This window comes from Micropterus dolomieu, linkage group LG04 (genome assembly GCF_021292245.1).
Source record: "Micropterus dolomieu isolate WLL.071019.BEF.003 ecotype Adirondacks linkage group LG04, ASM2129224v1, whole genome shotgun sequence".
In the NCBI taxonomy this organism is placed as follows: domain Eukaryota; kingdom Metazoa; phylum Chordata; class Actinopteri; order Centrarchiformes; family Centrarchidae; genus Micropterus; species Micropterus dolomieu.
Genome location: NC_060153.1, coordinates 14,952,212 through 14,970,246, shown reverse-complemented (window position 1 = coordinate 14,970,246; position 18,035 = coordinate 14,952,212). Strand labels below are relative to the sequence as shown.

The 18,035-nt window shown below is 39.0% G+C and overlaps 1 protein-coding gene across 6 annotated transcripts in view; it reads left to right on the top strand.

Moving 5' to 3' along the window:
• kdm4c (lysine (K)-specific demethylase 4C) overlaps window positions 1-15,239 on the top strand; it is a 30,420-nt gene extending 15,181 nt beyond the window's left edge. For 3 of the 6 annotated variants that reach the window (XM_046047092.1, XM_046047094.1, XM_046047093.1), the window contains exons 13-22: window positions 208-389; window positions 1,165-1,408; window positions 3,117-3,193; window positions 4,148-4,203; window positions 4,330-4,438; window positions 9,268-9,462; window positions 10,285-10,455; window positions 12,649-12,768; window positions 13,916-14,008; window positions 14,153-15,239. In XM_046047092.1, the coding sequence (XP_045903048.1) occupies window positions 208-389; window positions 1,165-1,408; window positions 3,117-3,193; window positions 4,148-4,203; window positions 4,330-4,438; window positions 9,268-9,462; window positions 10,285-10,455; window positions 12,649-12,768; window positions 13,916-14,008; window positions 14,153-14,320 (1,415 nt within the window). In that variant the 3' untranslated portion in view covers window positions 14,321-15,239. The remainder of the gene's footprint in view (window positions 1-207; window positions 390-1,164; window positions 1,409-3,116; window positions 3,194-4,147; window positions 4,204-4,329; window positions 4,439-9,267; window positions 9,463-10,284; window positions 10,456-12,648; window positions 12,769-13,915; window positions 14,009-14,152) is intronic. The other 3 variants (XM_046047095.1, XM_046047096.1, XM_046047097.1) reach the window with 3 other exon arrangements.
• The last annotated feature ends 2,796 nt before the right edge of the window (window positions 15,240-18,035 follow it).

Sequence of the window (18,035 nt, the reverse complement as noted above, 5' to 3'; positions counted from 1 at the left end):
TCTATTAATACCGCTAAAGTCAATTGTGAGAATGATGCATGCTGTGTTTTTGATTTTCAGGCCACACGATTGTTTCAGATTCAGAATAGGCTTAATTAACATACTACCAAAGAAAGACTCTGTATGTCATGGATCATCATGTGCCATAGTAAAAGGCACAAGTTGAATATATAACTAATTATAAGGCTTTGTTTCATCTCCATTTAGAGCCCCCTGAAACAAACCTGGCAGAGGAGGAGGAGCAGGAAATGGAAGCATGGGCGAAGCCCCTCATCTACCTGTGGCAGAACAGGAAATGCTGCTTCACAGCAGAGAGGGAGTACAATGCTCACGCAGCCACCATGCAGCCGTACTGTGCTGTGTGCACACTCTTCATGCCCTATTATCAGGTAAAGGGGAGCTCAACAAAAATATGTCAGTGTCATTTGGTGGCTTTCATGCAAAATGCATTACAGTTTCATTATTGCCTAAATGTATTGCAGGCTCAAGCATAAACACACTTAATAAGATAAGACTGTATCTCCTATCCAACGAGCTAATGATCATGATAGAGCATTTGAGATGATAGAGGATTTATTTCTGTGGGATGATTTAAATTTTACCTGCGCTGTGCAGTGATTATAATCCCATTAGAAGTGCATATGTCTGTTTGTTTTTCAAATGTAAAGACCCCAGAACCAAATCAAATGGGCTGTTGTAATGTCATGTTAGCTGTGAATCTGTCTTTGCTGGTCTACCTTTTCCAAGCCAAATTGATATGATGTGTAGCAGAGAGCTACATGTATATAACACTGTTGAAGATAACCAGGCCCTTTTGCTATTGTGAAAGCATAGCCTCAGCGACATTCAGAAAGAGGCATTTAAGCTGTGTTAATAATTAAATTACAGCTCTGCAATTAGCCGTAAATAATACTAATATTGAAAATAATACTTAGCCCGCTGGTAAGTAAGGTCACATGGTTTTCCTGCAGCTTATCATTGTCTTATTACAGAACCAGTGCCTTTAATTTCCCACTGGCCAAAATGCCATTCAGAACGACAGCTTTTATTATGAAGGAAGAAAGGGAAATATTTTATTACCCACCTCCCTGTGTAATATTAAGAAGGTCTTAAGAATAACAAGAAAATCACTCAAAATCTTTTGTTTGTTTATTTTATTTTTAGGGTGAAGACAAAGCAGAGGACAATACACCTATTGTAGCTATGGGCACCTCCAAGTCTTCATCTCCAATGGAGGGTCCCACACATCCCTATGGAGGTCTGAGAAGGACCACGCCCTTGGTCCCAGAGATTTGCTTTTCTTTCCGGGAGCAAAACTGCCCCCCAACTCCCACTAACCCTCTGCTGCAGGAAGATGGCACCTCCCCTCTGCTCTGCTGCCAGAGCTGTTGCCTGCAAGTCCATGCAAGTATGTATACACAAGGAGAGAGTAATGTGTACATGTGAGGGTGTGGTGCGTCCTAAAGTAGGTAGAGGTGTTTTAAGTCTAGTTTATAGTTTCTGAACTTCATAGTGTCCATTTAGCACCTTCCTCACCGAGTCACATGTTGTTCTACATATTGTGCTTGTTAGAGGGTCAGTGGGTTTAAGTCTTGACTCACTCTGTTTCAATGTTCCACCCACTTCTGTTTCCCTTTCTCCCCCCCTCTCTGTGGTTTGGAGTATTTTATTTCCCTCGTCAGCCGAATGAGGGTGAATCCTCTGCCTTCACCACACATACTTCCTGTCCAAAAGCCCCAAGCCAGTGCAACAAGCCCTCACACACACTCTTAAAAACCCCAGAGCCTCTCTGTTCCATCGGACACAGACGCGATACACTATGCTTTATCTCAATCCCTCATTCACACACTTTCAACAGCCCTAGATCTCTTTCCTAATCCATACACATTTTGCCAATATCTTTAGCTTTCAGCCAGTGTCCTAAAAATGTACACAAAGACACACACAGACACACTTTTTGAAAGTCTCACACACTTTCCTGAATCCACAGCTTTAAAATGACATTGCTTCTCCCCAAATCAGTTTCAGTCTCTCATACTTTTCTGCCACTAGTGTTTATCCACCTCATTTTTTTTTTTACTTTGGAGGGTATGTGTGTGCTGTGTGCTTAACTGCTGTACACTGTATGTGCTACAGAGTGTGTTCAGTGGTGTGGGAGTAGAAGATGAAGTATATGTCATTTGACACTGATGAAAAAGCCACAAGTTTGGTTTCGAGACACAACAATTACTGTACTGGTTGATGTTGCTCTCCCTCTGTACAGTTATTTGACCTTGAGAAAGTAAAGTGAGCTTAACTTAGATTTTATGTTTGCTCTGATGATGGATAGTTTGGGGAAAAGAACAGAGACATACAGACTTAAAGTGTTTCTTACAAATAAAAATCCCCCACAGCTTGTGTGTCTAAACTGTCTAGCCGATGGATTTTAACCAGCTGCCAGCTTTAAAAAGGATCACTTCATCACACATTCACAATCATTTGGTTTACTTTGAAATTCAAAATGTTTTCTCTTAACATTCCACCAGCATTCATGTTTTTATAAGCCATTTGTGCTGCTCTGCCACACCAAGGACATAAACAAAACAACAATATTTAGAAAAAGTAGCTGTTGTTTTCATGCTATATGTTTTGGGTTGTCTGTCAGCCATGTCATCTGGGCTACAAAGGTATAACTGCACAAGTGTCTGAAACGAAAAGCATACTGTCACACCAGTGCAAATCTGGCTGTCTTACAAAGTGCTCTTTGATACATAGATGAACACAAATGGATGCATTTATAAACAAAGACGCATAGACGTGTACCCTTCCCACTGTGTTGTCTGCCTTTCTTGCTGAACCACAGCCATTCCCTTACACAAACACACAGAGAGAAACACACAGCATAGAGCTCTCCATTTCCACTTAGTCTGCAATACTGTGCGTTTCTGCACGGAATAATACCACCTTACTGTTGAAAGTCTGTGGAAGGAGGATGTGGCATTTTATTATGTGCTTTGGAGCTGATGATAGACTTAGCGTTTGCTGTCAAATCTGTGGTTCTGTGAATGGTTCATTGATACCATTTTAATTTTTACATGTCTTTGCCCCTAATTTTCATTTTTCAATTCCTCCTTTAGGTTGCTACGGTGTTGCTGCAGACGACGTCAGCGAACAGTGGTCGTGTGATCGCTGTACGGAAGGAAGCTTTACTGCAGTAAGACTATTTTTCTCCATGCATTACATGTAGGTGCAAGACTATTGGAGAACTGCACTGATAAAAATCGAATCTCATTTTTCTAAATAAACAATGACTAATCTGATCCTTGTAAAGATACCTGTGGTTTTATGTATAGGCCTGATAGATGACCAGTTTGTGCGAGGGCAAGCATTTCATAATACCTTTTTTTTTTTTTTAAATGTTAAACGCCACATCTCTTCCATTATGTTCTGCTCATTGAAAAGAAAATTTAAAAAAATGCTGCATAACACAGGGCCACACCAATGTAATCAGTAAATTAATTAAAATATATGTTCACGTTATAATCATGTTAAGAAATCTGACCATAGTTGAGATAATTATTAGCCTTTATTTCATGCCAGGAATGTTTCTAGTGCCAATATTTCTTAAATTAAAGATGCATTTCCAAAAACCATCACTGTTTCTGCAACAAAGAAGAAACTACTTTGTAGTCTCATCACTTTGTGTGCAATACATTGCTTTACAGAGGTGAACACTCTAGACCATTAACATTTATTCATTTAGTTGATGCTACAATTTACAAATTTGACTTACAATTGCCATATATGTCAGAAGTCACACTCCTCTGGAGCAACTAGGGGTGTAAGTGTCTTGGTCAGGGACACATTGGTGTCTCACAGTGGGGAATTGAACCCAGGTCTCTCACAGCAAAGGCATGTGTCTTATCCATTGCACCATCACCGTAAGTTAAAGGTGCAGCTTTTTTACTGCATTTGTGTTGAAAGGTCAAGTGACCCTGCATGTAATTCGTGCTAAAAATGTATCTACCTTTTTCAAATTAAACAACTGAGCAGATTTCCCACAAACCTAACCTAGAGCCACACATAATGCAGGTGTATTAAACAAGGATATTTGTGAATGGAACAAAAATATCTTCTTACTCACTTGTCTCTCTTCATGTTTTCTCAGGAATGCTGTCTCTGTAACCTCAGAGGTGGAGCGCTGAAGAAAACCCAAAGCGACAAGTGAGACAAGCTTTTGTTCTGTGATTAGCTCCGCATACTCATCTCTGAAGTCTAGAGCTCAAAAGAAATAATTGTCTGTGCGTCCTAATTATCGTAATGTTTTAATTTGTTTGTGTGTCTATATAGATGGGCCCATGTGATGTGTGCAGTAGCACTGCCAGAGGCGAGGTTCACCGATGAAGCCAAAAGGAGTCCCATTGACACCAGTAGGATCCCCATGCAGCGATATAAACTGGTAAGGAGAGAGAGAGCGACACACACACACACACATACACACACACACACACACACACAGATGCAGTGCTGGAATTGCCCAGGTCCTTTAGGACTGGCTCAGTCTAATTAATAAAGTGTTCACACTTCTAATTAACAATGTGAAACGAACATGCCTGCAATCAAAGCTAGATAATTAACCACTGGTGGGCGGGAGTGGGGGTTTGTGTGTGTAGGGCTGTCTGTGAGCGGATGTTTGTCTATACATGTGTGTGTGTGTGTGTGTGTGCGCGCGCTTAATGAGAGGAGTGTATCTCAGCAGACCTGACATGTTGCCACTATAGTTAGCTCTCTGCTGCAGGCACCATGATAGCTCAGCAGAAAGCGAAGTGTTGGAGAGGTACATCCTCACACAAGATAGATAACAGAGATGAATACTGCCTGTCCATTCCCTGCTTAGATTATTGTTTCAGCAATAAGTATTGCACGTAAATTAAAACTTAAGCTTTTGAAGAAGCATATACAATTGGTCAGTGTTGGCTCTCCCTAAAACACAACTTACATTTGTATCAGTTTACTATCCAAAGCTAGAGATAAAAGAGCTGAGAGTGACTATGGCATTAATATATAATCAATTTATAGTATTTGTTGCATTTAATTGTCAAAGTATTGTAGATACACACTCAATTGCCAGTCTATAATGTCAACCTAGTTAAAACCATAGCAGACTAAGATGACATCCACAAAATAATCTTTCATGAAGGTTATAATGTTCAGTTTTTAAAAAACTGTTTTAGAGAGATGATTCAACTTTATGATAATTTAGGAGGCTGTGTGTCTGGCTATACAGCTGTATCCCATTATACTGAAAGGTCTTTCTAGTATTGATAAGGGGTGCTTGGTGGCCTAGAGCTCTACTTTCAACTATCAAATGAAGGAATAATAAAATCCCGCCCACATTGATGATAAAAATGGAGTGAACAATAATTCTAATCAATAATAGAAACGCCTCTCAGTATAAAGCAATACTATCAAGTTGAATTGAGCTAGGTGTACTTAATAAACTGGTGTTATAACGTTGAAGAGGTCACAATCCACCATAATGGAACCAACTAATGTAGGTTCCAACGTGCCTACCCAAAAATGGTTGAAGGGACACTACTGCACTAACACTGAATGCGACACTAAGTTTGCGGACACAGTGACATTACCCACAGGGTATTTACAGGGCTATGGTTCATATCTACTGACACCACATTGAAATTAAGCACATTTGGATATGAAAGCCCAAACCACAAAGTCAGTTTCTATATCCACAGGCCAAAATCTAAACAAAATGAAAATTGTAGTGCTGACTGGAAAGGGCGGGATGCTCATAAAAAGCCTCTGACATGACCCTGATGATGGCCAAAATATTTCAGATCATGCAATTAACAGTACTTCCTTCCTTTAGCTGTTAAATGGTGTCAAGTTTGTCACAGTGCCAATTTTTGTTCGACACACAGAGATTACACTTTTTCTAGCACAGCAGCTAAATACACATTCTTTGCACAAGCATGTTTTGAATGGAGCCATGCTTCAGTTGATGATAAAAACAGATGGGCCTCTTTTAAACAAGCTCTTTGAGTTCTAAATTAAGGTAAAATATGAGCACAGCATGCTTGAATAAATAATGAGCCTATTTAAACACGTTTGAGGATGACAAGGTTTTGATCATAATTGACATTTGAAATTGAGTGTGCTTATGGGCGGAATACTTTTTCTGTTTTGTGCACTTCATCATTTGTACGTTTGCTCCGTGAGCCACGTGTTTTGAAGCTTGCGTTGGACCCATTGCCCCTGCAGCAGTCCACTACATTCATAATTTACTATCACACAACACACACGCACACAGGCGCGCGCACACATACACATTCATTATTTACTGTAGGAATGTTCTTAACGCATGGCTCAACACAGGCACCCAAATAAACCCTGGACAAGGGGGAGAAGTGTGTTAAGCTCACACACATTTAAACATAAAACCAACATATATTGACATATTTACACTACTTTTCCACAAAAAACACATTTTTTCTTTCCACCAATAACTACATTAATACTAATTTACACACAACCACACACTTCTTCCTACACAAATGGGGTGTGTTGCATGTCAGTCAGAATCTTGTCATGCTTGCCTCAATAGGTCGGCGAGACAGTCAGGCCGGTTCATCAGCGCACTGCTGTCCATAATAGAGGAGGTATGGGGAAAAGGCTTTATGAAATGTAGGCCAAGTTAGTCACTAGGAAAAGCGCTGAGTAAAAGTCCCTCTGTTCAGAAATAGAGGAGCTGTGAAGCAGAAGAGACTTCATTAATTTAAAGAAAAGGGATAAAGTTACGGAATTTCATCACCCATTTTAAATTAAGCATTCATATTGCCTTTTGGGTTGCCTTGCAAGAACACAAGAGGACTTCTCTAAGAGTCTCTCTATACACAATACCTCCTGATCCTCAACTGATATCTGAATTAAGTAGGCTAAGCTGATAATTGTAATGGTGGAGCCAGCCCTGTTGTAGAGGTTACATTTAATTAATGCTGTCTAGGTTAACTAATTAGATTAGCTATTGATTTTTCAAAGAAATGAACAAAGGGCATTTTATTTTTGAGGCTAAGCTTAAAAGGACTTTAAAGTTTTATATTCACACATGATCACTTTCTTATCCCCCTGTCAAATGCTGTGCTTTTCTTCCTGGGGCAATGAGCATTTTTAATTATATGTACCAGGGAATGAAAACATCTCATAGTACCTTTTGTTATGTTGTAGTATTGTATCTGCATCCTCCTACATATGCTGTAAGATCTTTTATAGGCTAGAATTCATATTTACAAACCAGCTTAATCCCAGTTGAGGTGCATCCTTTTAAGGACTATATATATATATATATATAATAAAAAATAATAGGCATATTATGCCTATTATCTGTCATCATGTTTGGTATTTCAGTTTGGATTCCCAAGAATTAGATTAATGAATAAATAACCTTCAGATGAGAAACCAAGCCCGCAAGAGAGAGGAACACGGGGCAGGGAAGCAAAGCGAAAAAGGACAGTGTACATGGGTGTTTTATTAGGAGGAGAGTGAAGGAAATGTGAAATGGAGTGAGATGGGAGGCATGCGAAAGGGGTGAAAGAGGAACGGAAGAGAGAAGAGTTATATTGGGAGGATATCGTCATTCTTTCCCTTTTAGTGGACTTGCTGAGGATTTGGAAAAGGAGGAGAGGGGGGATGTCACAGTAGAGGAAATGGACTTGATGGGCTGTTTGGTGCAGAAAATCGAGGGATAGTCTTAAAAAATGTAAGTGTGCCTTTGTGCACGGGCGCATGGCAGCGTTTGTGCGTAGGTTGTGTGCGAGTGTATTATGCCGTCCAATGTGCAGTTCTGTACCGGTCACAGACCTCAAATTCGAAAAAACAACAACATAGACATTGCAGCACTAGTTTGTTGTGGAAATCTCAAATGATGTCATCTGATTGGTCTATTTGAGGGTTCCCTTGTATTGTAGCAGTGAAATAACATGTTTCTTATGACTATTACAACTGGGGTCTCGGTCCCCCTCCTAGTTTTATTTGCTTGCATCTATGTTTTGTTTATACCACTGTATCCAATAACATTGTATTTAAGAGATTTTACAGATATGATTATTTGGAGGCCATAGTGGTTTTAAATGATGTTAGAGGTTCATGGCACAACCGAACGATGATTCACTTTGTCCTTAATTCACTGCTGTTTGTAATTCTCTAAAGTGGAAATTAAATTTACTCCGTTCCAAAGGCTACTCTGTTGAATAAGGTTCCTTTACTGCGATAGAATGTCTGAACTGAATGACAGTTGGTTTAATGTAGTTTGCAATGGAAAGTGACAGGAAAGATGAGAAGGTAGGAGAAGTTGTTTATTGTATAAGTGTTGATTTGATGGTTTTGTGAAACCATTTTATATAACTAAATGTTATATTCTCAATCTTTGTGTAATGTATGTAAACAGCAGACACCCTAGCTATGTCAAAATTGTTAATACATTCTCTAAATCTGCATACTGTATGTGCTGCCTATTACATACTCTACAAGTCACTGTATAGAATGTACTATTCATCTTCTATGTGCAACATCTAAACAGAAGCTACCCTTTTTATCACTGGAAGCCGAAGGTTGTTGTTTTCCTATTTACCTCTTTTGCTATGTTAAAAACTGATTTAATCAGTCTTTATAACTATTAAAGTTATCAGAAACATTCATTGGAATCAGCCAAAAAGTACTGCCTTGTTTATTATTTTTTTGGTTTGTTGTCTATCATATTGCTTAGGAAATGTCCTCTGACCGGGGTTGCTGGTACGGGACTGGAAATGTGCAAAAAGGTTTTGGACAGTTTCTACCTTTTTTAGGTTAAATGTCCATCCATGTGTGCTCCTTTCTTTTACAGAATAAATACGCACACCAACATTGCGCTTTCTAATACGATATACTGTGCTTGTAGTGTTAAAGGATAAGGCTGGTGATATCCTATATTTTTCTGATTGTTTGTGGAACATTTGGTTTAAACTACAGTTCCCAGCTGTGTTAGGAAATTATTAAGCTTTTTTTTTTGAATGAAACTATATAATAGTCACCTTTTTTAAAAAAAAACAAACAAAAAAAAAAACACTTTTTTGTCTTCAGTACGAAAGAGTGGACGTGGGCCTGAGTGCTAGTTAGTTACAAAAAAAAAAAAAAGAGGAGTACAGCCAGTCTTGTCCTTAAAGAATTTGGACCCAGCTGGCCCTCGTCAGTCAGTCTTTCGTGTTGACGGTTTGCTCTGGTCTGTGTTTACAGAGGTGCATCTATTGTCGTAAGCGCTGCGCAGGGAAGCGGCAGGCAGGGGCTTGTATCCAGTGCTCATGTGGCCGGTGTCCCACCTCCTTTCATGTGACCTGTGCCCATGCTGCCGGTGTAATCATGGAGCCTGATGATTGGCCATATGTCGTGTCAATCACCTGCCATAGACACCAATCACGGAGTTCGTCAGCTGTAAGTCATAGGACAGGTGTCTCTAGAGCTGTTATGAACCAGGTTGTGCTCAGTTAGAAAGGACATGGCAGTGTATTTGCAGTTGTAGACCATCAACTTTTGTCATTTGTAAAAGATTAATAGGGATAATTGGTTCTATAGTAGACACAGTAATGATAGGTGTTACTCTCATACTGTGTAGTAGGAGTAGATATATGAATGTTGATTTAAAATTAAATGTAAGTAGAATAAGAGGTGGTTTAGTGTAGGAATATAAATATGCATATTGTTAGAATGTTTTTAGAAATGCAATGAAATAAAATGTATTGCTTCATTGTTCATCCTTGGAATGCAAGAAAAGACAGAAATATCTCTCTAAGAAGTATTATTTGCTTCCTTACTTAGCTTTGGTGGTATCTGTCTAGCCATGCAAATAGTGGCTATTTCTATAGTAGAAAGGGGTTTTTAAGGAAAATAGGGAGCTCTCTGGATTATCAAAAGTAACCGATTTCTTGAAAGACATTTTTTAAATGTTATTTTTACAAGCTGTGAACTACTCAAAATGAAATTCCATTCAGCTCCATTGTAGTAGGGGGGTGGCAGAAAGAAAAAAAAAACTATCTGCATGGCTAGATGCCATTAGATGTAATTAAGAACATGTTGACTATTAATTTGGGTTAACAAATCTTTTTAAAATGCAACTGAAGTGTACTCATCACTCGCCATACAGTGATGTACTATCACAGAAGTTTTAGTTTAGTGAATTATTAATTTAGTAATTGAGTAACTGCATCGAGTCATACAGTAGTCTAATTGCTGCTCTCTGCCCTCTGTCTTTACTAGAAGCAGCGAGCGTGCCAAGCGTCCATCTCACTGGGCCAGACAGTGATCTCCAAACACAAGAACCTGCGCTACTACAGCTCAAAGGTCACCCAGATCACCTCCCAGATGTTCTACGAGGTCATGTTTGATGACGGCTCCTTCTCTAATGATACCTACCCCGAGGACATAGTGGTGAGAATGTGTTTAATTTGAGACACGCTTGAGAGGTCAACTCCCCGTTGAATGAGGTCATATCAGATATGAAACCCCCTCTCATTTTGAAAGGAGCTTCCTTTGTTTTCAAGGAGGATTATTGGTTCTCCAATCGTGATTGCATGAGGGATTACGTGCAAGATTGTTTTAATATCTTACCTTAAGGCGTGCATCTGCAGAAGCAACGTTAGCGAGTCATTTTGAGTAATTTTCTCTCCCTGTAAGCCTTTCTGCAGTTACCATGAAACAACATGGATTTCTGAAAAGGCCATTCAAATCAGAATATCATAGGACTGCTGAGTTGTCATGGAGACGGCAAATAATCACTGACATGACTGTTCTTGATTAGTTAAAATTCATGGATTGTTGACTGTGATTATGGTAATGACCAAGTCTCCCTTAGTGAGCTTAAAACTGTGGAAAAAGAAGTAGCAGTGACAAACACACCCACACACTGTTACTACTGTTTTAGTGAGGACATTTCACTAATTTGCATTCAAACCTGAACATCAGCCTTACTTGACCAAGTTTTGTTTTGATGTACACCAAATTGTACACCCCTTAAATTCTTACTTAAAAGCCTTTTAATAAAACAATTAAATTATTTTTATTTGGAAAATAGTATGACATTGGATATTACACCAAAGTAATGATAGAATTTCATTTATATTAAAAAATCACCAGCAGATTTTAAGTCAACATTTCATCCCCTCATTCATCTTGTAGCTACATTATTTACCAATTCAAATTTGAGATATAGGATGAGAGCACCTTTAAAAGCCTGCAAGCGTGTGGATTGTTCAATGTTGAAGCCTCTTATGCGGTCTATACAAGAGGTTGGACGTCAGTCTTAAAACAGTGAGGAATGTGTTTTGTTTTGTTTGTTTTACACATTTAACAATATACACATGTCAAAAAAAAAAGGTGTTAAGATCACAGGGGGTGCCCAAACAATCTGTTTTGAGGTTGTCAAAAAAACTTTGATTTGCACATTTAAAACATTGTGATAACACTATATAGTTTATACAAATGTCTCTCTCTTAAAATAGTAGGCAGATTACTTAGTAGTAGGGCTGTAACACTTTTGAAACCAAGCCGCTCTCTCTCTCTGTGTTTCTCTGCAAAATGCTAAAGTGGGTTGCCATATTTACTTTGGCAGGTGCAACTATACCTTGTCCGGCCCACCCAAGTAAAGTATATGTTGAGAACACTTAAGTTAGTGCAAGCTGTCGGCCTATATTTTGGAAATATATCTTATCAACCTCTTTTCTTGGTATTCAACAATACCAAGAAACAAAACACCAGGAGACTGTTGGTGAAGGCCAACCAAGAGCTGGCATTGTTTTACACAGAGCCATGGAGGTGTCATTTGACTCCATTTGTTCGCTATTAGTAATTACATAATCTTTTTCTGTGTGTGTGTGTTTTGTCAGCTTATGGGGGGGCTCAGCTTTTCTTAGATAAAAGTAGGTGGGGCGCCAAGGGAAAAAAGGTTGGGAACCACTGCCCTAGTTGCTCCAGAGGTGTGTGACCTCTGACATACTTAGCAATTGTAAATTGCTTTGGATAAAAGCATCAGCTAAATGAATAAATGTAATGTAATATAATGAAGGTGCACTAAACATCAATCTTATAATCTTTTTCTGTGATGACAAGCAGGCCAGTGTCTCAGTTACACCACTGAAAGTGCACAAAGTCACAGCCAACAGTAGGGCTGAACAATTTTGAAAAAAATATCTAAATGCGATTATTTTGACTGATATTGCGATATGATTTGCGATATTTGAGAGAGTGATAATTTTAACGGAATTATTCTAATTTTGAAAACATTTTAAATGATTATGGTGGGATTTTGCAAGGATCTGTACCAGGGGGTGTCTGTGTGAACCACGGATCAACTACGATCCGTTACACCACTACTCCATACCAAAAGTTTGTTTTCAGCTCAGGCAAGTGATTTAGCAGGTAAGCTTGTCAAAGCACCTTATTGTATTCCACAGCAGGATAGAAAGGCAGAGTCTGAAGTCTAACCATGACATTAACCTCGTAAAACTAAAAAGAGCTCTTCTCAACATCAAACCACTCAGTTTGAATGACTTATCAAAATTTTCTATCCTTTTGATTCACACTTGGGCACTCACACAGACATCCATTATTCTGTCATATTTTTAGAGCAGAGATTGTGTGGACTTGGGTCCTCCTGAAGTGGGGGAAGCTGTTCAAGTGAAATGGCCTGATGGGCTGTTCTATGGTGCCAAATACCTGGGATCCAACGTCTCCTACATGTACCAGGTATACATACATACATACATACATACATACATACATACATACAAACAATATATATGTGTGTGTGTATATCTTTTGCGTACGTACGTATGTACAAAAGATAGACACATTCATGACAAATGGTAAACGTATGATGCAACCTGGTTTTTGCAGATTAATATTTTTCGTTGAATTAATTCAGTTGTTGGTCAGAGCGAGACAGCAGTAAACTTGTTGAACTCAACATCAGAACCACTGTGACACCACTGATGTTGTCAAGGTCCCCAGGTTTAAATACAGTGAGGTGGAGAGAGGGAAAAACCAAGGGGACACAGAGATTGAGGGGAGGTGCTGACGTCATGACGACTAGAGGGAGAGGCGGAGGTGAAGATGAGATTAAAGATGATGGGAGGATGAAAGGATAGATATATAGGAAGCAAAAGCTATTCAGATACAGTGGAAGCAGATGGGTAGAGAAAAGAGAGATGGAGAGTGCGAGGAGAGGAGGATGAGAAGGAGGTGACAATCTGCATTATTCAAACTCACTGAAATATTCACCGAGCTAAGGGTCATGCGGTTTCCACTTAAAGCTTTATTTAGTTGAGCTGGGCGTCAACCATTAGTTATGCACAAATGCATCTGTGCCGCACACACTCCGTTTAAAACGGGTTAGATTTTTTCGAAAAAGGCTGAACAAGAACTTTCCATTGTGAAGGTGCGTTCAAGTACCAAGTAGTTTCAGGCTGCACGGCGATCAAAAACTTTGAATTTCTAGAGCAGAGGTAATATGAAAATGTCTTTGAAATCAGTCACACTGCATAATCAGAGCTGTTACATAAATTACCATAATAATGGTAATATGAAAAACCTCTGTATTGTTAATGCACTGTCCCTACTTAAAGTATGTTTACTTTGCTTGACACAGACCTGATATGTGCTTTGTATTAGATAATGTATTTGCATCTTTACCACAAAGATCACTGCCTTTGCCTCACTTCTAGCATCTTTTCAGGAGATTAACTAGCAAATAAATGTATAGATTAAATAAAGAATTTTGATTGCCAAGTGGAAATATACCCTTTGATTTGTGTGTGCCTGGGTGAAAAAGAGGCATATGTATTTAGGTGGATGCATATGCACTTTAATATGCAATATTTTCATGTTATCTCAGGTGGAGTTTGAGGACGGGTCTCAGGTGCTGGCAAAAAGAGAAGACGTCTATACTTTAGATGAAGACCTGCCTAAAAAGGTGAAACGTAGACTTGTAAGTATTAGACTTACTGGGCAACACAAACGTTAGAACACAAGTTTTGATACTTTAATGGCATGAAAGTAGAAAAATTCTCTCTCACCACCTGGAACGTTTTCTTGTTTACTCATTGGTGTTTTGTCATGTCTCGTTTTCTAGTCCACGGCCTCAAGCATGCGTTTCCAGGACGCCTTCTTCACGACGCAAGGAGAGAGGAAACGGCAGAGAACACCCAATTCACGCTTCCAGAAAGACTATGTGGCCCTGCCAGGCCTCCGTACAACTGCCAAAAGCACATGGGAGCAACGCAGCCACAAAGGGAAATGAAGTCATGGAGAAGGATCAATGACAAATGAATGCACTGAATCAACAGTGGATGTAGAGAAGTTGTTGGTGCGGGTGTGCGTATGCTTGTGTGTAAGTTGGATCTACTTCCATCTCAACTATTGCCCACAGAACTTCCCTGTTAAAGGATCAAAGGAAACATAAGGGAATGATTTGGGTTAGATGGATGTTGACTTATGTGTGCTTGTATATTATACATTAGTGGCTGGGTGTTGTGACGGGCTGGAGAAGAATTCTGATTGGACAGCTGGACCCTATATGGAATGGGTTAACAAGAGGGCATTGTTGCCTCAGTTGCCTAGTGCTTTCACATCCGTCAGGGAAAATAAATGTGACTTACATTTGTCACATCACCCTTTTTTGAAATAAACAACAAAACTTTTTTCTTTGTACAGTACATGAAAAATTCACAGGTGAGATTTTTTACTAAATAGCTTGCCTATGGTAGCTTTTTCGGGATCTGTTATTTCCAGTTTGGATTTTGAATATTTATGCACTTTGCTTGTAGTATTTTCCTCATGTCTTACTGTTTCTCCTCGCATGTTTAACACTGTCTCCCAACTGCTTCTACTGGGCTGAGTCCAATTACACTACAATGGCTTCCTTTCTGCATATATGAATTGTGTGATTTTGACACTGAAAAATTAATCACTGCTGAATTAAAAAAAATAAATAAATAATTGACCACATGTTAATCACAAGGTGAAAGACTCAGACAGGAAGCCATGCCTTTGTGTTAGATTCTTTGCCCCGTTAACGTGAAATGTTAGTGTTGCTCTGTTGAATGAAACACTGTTGAAATTATTTAAAATTTGTATTTATTTTTGGCTTGCTATAGTTAAACTATTGCTAACTGCTGTAAGGAAAACAATAAAAAAATAACGTATGTTTTTTTTTATTATTAAATTGTCAGTTATTTCAAGTAAGTAGTTAGTAAGAAATTGGCTATTCCTGGTGCAGTGGGGAAAAAAAAGTTTTTTGACTCTTGAATATATTTGTGTAGCACACTACATTTGATGCTGAAAATCAAAATAGGAGCAATAATTTTAAACAATATTTAAATGGTCTGTTTATTAAAATATACATCGTGTGTTAATGTTTGATTATCTTGGAGAAAACTGTCATTTCAACTAGTGATCCTTTACAGATATCGTAGAACCTGTTGAGAGCAAGAAGCTGTTCCCTGCCTCATGAGGATGAGCAGGCTGATGTGAATATGCAACCATCTGAATGATATGAGTGCTGACTGTAAACAACTACAGCATACAGTAATACAATTACATCAGACTGTCTTTAAAAGGTAGATTATATGAAAGCTATAATTGCGCTTACTAGTAAAACGATCATTCTAATGTTGGGTATTTTTTTTCTGTAGCACTTTTAACGAAAACATGATTTCTAAATTATATAGACAATATTTGGGGTGGTGATGGTGCAATGGATAAGACGCCTGCCTTTGGTGTAATAGACCCGGGTTCAATCCCCCACTGTGACCCATCCACCATTGTCTCCCTGAGCAAGACACTTAACTTCTCATTGCTCCAAAGGCGTGCGACCTCTGACATATATAGCAATTGTAAGTCACTTTGGATAAAAGCGTCAGCTAAATGAATTAATGTAATATTTAAGGTTATGGAATGGATTTTTGATTGAATTAAGGTTTGATTACATGTCAATAGAATGAAATATTACAGTTGAACTGCTAGATTAAGAAACATTAGAGGTTGGTGAACATGTGCCCTGTCGTAAAGTTAGTGTTAAATAACTGATAACTGCCTGACTGGCATCTGCAGAGGAGCTGCTGCATACAGAGCAGAATGTTCCCAGCCCTTCAAGCAGGGCCTGGAGGAGCCTGGAAATCCAGGAGGTATTTAAGTGGCCATGGCGAGACTACAAAAAGCTTTGTACTCCCATGGAAACCGCACCACAGCCTGCTTCAGATGGCTCTTTGTGATACTGAAGCCAAGGCAAAAAGGCAAGTCATCCTTGATGAAAATGCCAAACACACACCGAGTGTATACACTTCTGTGGTGTTCCAAGCAACTCCATGACTTTCAAGTGTTGTAATGTGAGCGTGGCAATCATGCTGCTGTGCAGTCTGGTCTTGTGGTGGCTAATACTTGACACTGTTGGCAAAAACATACCTGTAAATATTTAAGGTTGTATACTGAAGGCCTACTCTAATAAAATAGGTTTACTCATTTAGGATAACTGTAATAATAATAATAATAATCTTTATTTGTAAAGCACTTTTCAAAAACAATTTACAAAGTGGTTTAACAAGTGTAAAGACAATAATACCCAAAAGACAATAATACAAAAACAAGATTAAGCATGAAAACATTGGACCTGATAGCTGACCTGATTTCCTCGGGCAGGCTGTTCCAGAGCCTCGGGGCCCTGACAGCAAACGCTCTGTCCCCTTTAGTTTTCAGTCGAGACTCTGGAAGAGACAACAGACCTCTGCCCGAGGATCTCAAGGTGCGTGCTGGTGTGTATGGGACTAAAAGTTCAGAAATATAACAAGGCGAGAGGCCATGAAGAGCTTCAAAAGTGATCAATAGAATTTTAAAGTCAATTCTAAAACATACAGGGAGCCAGTGTAATGAAGCTAAAATAGGAGTAATGTGGTCATATTTCTTTGTTCTGGTTAAAAGCCTGGCAGCTGAGTTCTGGACAGTCTGGAGTCGATCAATTGATTTTTGGGTTAAACAGGTGAAAAGGCTGTTGCAATAATCCAGGCGCGATGAGATGAAGGCGTGTAAAATGGTCTCAGTGTCCTTAAAAGTTAACATAGATCGAATTTTTGCTATATTTCTAAGTTGATAAAAACATGATTGAACAAGCTTTGTGGTGTGCTGCTCGAAATTTAAATTACTATCAAACCAGACACCAAGGTTCTTTGCCACAGGCTTAATGTGATTTACTAGGGAACCAGCAGATGGCAGTATTTGATTTGCCATCTGCTGGGACCCAATGACCAGGATTTCTGTTTTGTCTGAGTTCAGCTGGAGGAAATTATTTGACATCCATTTTTTAACTTCACAAAGGAAGTTGTTAAGTGAACCCAGCATTCCAGGGTCTGTGGATCTGACGGGCAAGTATATTTGTGTGTCATCAGCATAAATATGAAAAGAAATGCCATGTTTATGGATAATATGTCCAAGGGGAAGCAGATACTAGGAAAACAAAATGGGTCCTAAGACCAACCCCTGAGGCACACCATATTGACTTGACAGAACGAAGAGACATAGTTGTTTACAGACACGCAAAACTTCCTATTTGACAGGTAGGATGAAAACCATTCTAGGGCAGTACCAGAGATCCCCACCCAGTGCCTCAGTCTGTCTAACATGATGTTGTCAAAAGCAGCGCTAAGGTCCAGGAGTACCAGGACTGAGCACAAACCTTCATCAGCAGACATTAAAAGGTCATTGGTGACTTTAAGCAGGGCAGTCTCAGTGCTGTGGTACTTCCTGAAACCAGATTGAAACTTTTATTAAATATTTTGTTATTTTCCAGTACAGTGAGCAGCTGTTTGGACACAATTCTTTCTAGAATCTTTGCAATAAAAGGCAGTTTTGAAATTGGTCTAAAATTATGTGGGAGAGAGGGATCTAAACCAGGTTTCTTTAAAAGTGGGTTCACGCAAGCCGTTTTAAAATAATCAGGGACACAACCAGTAGATAGGGAGCTG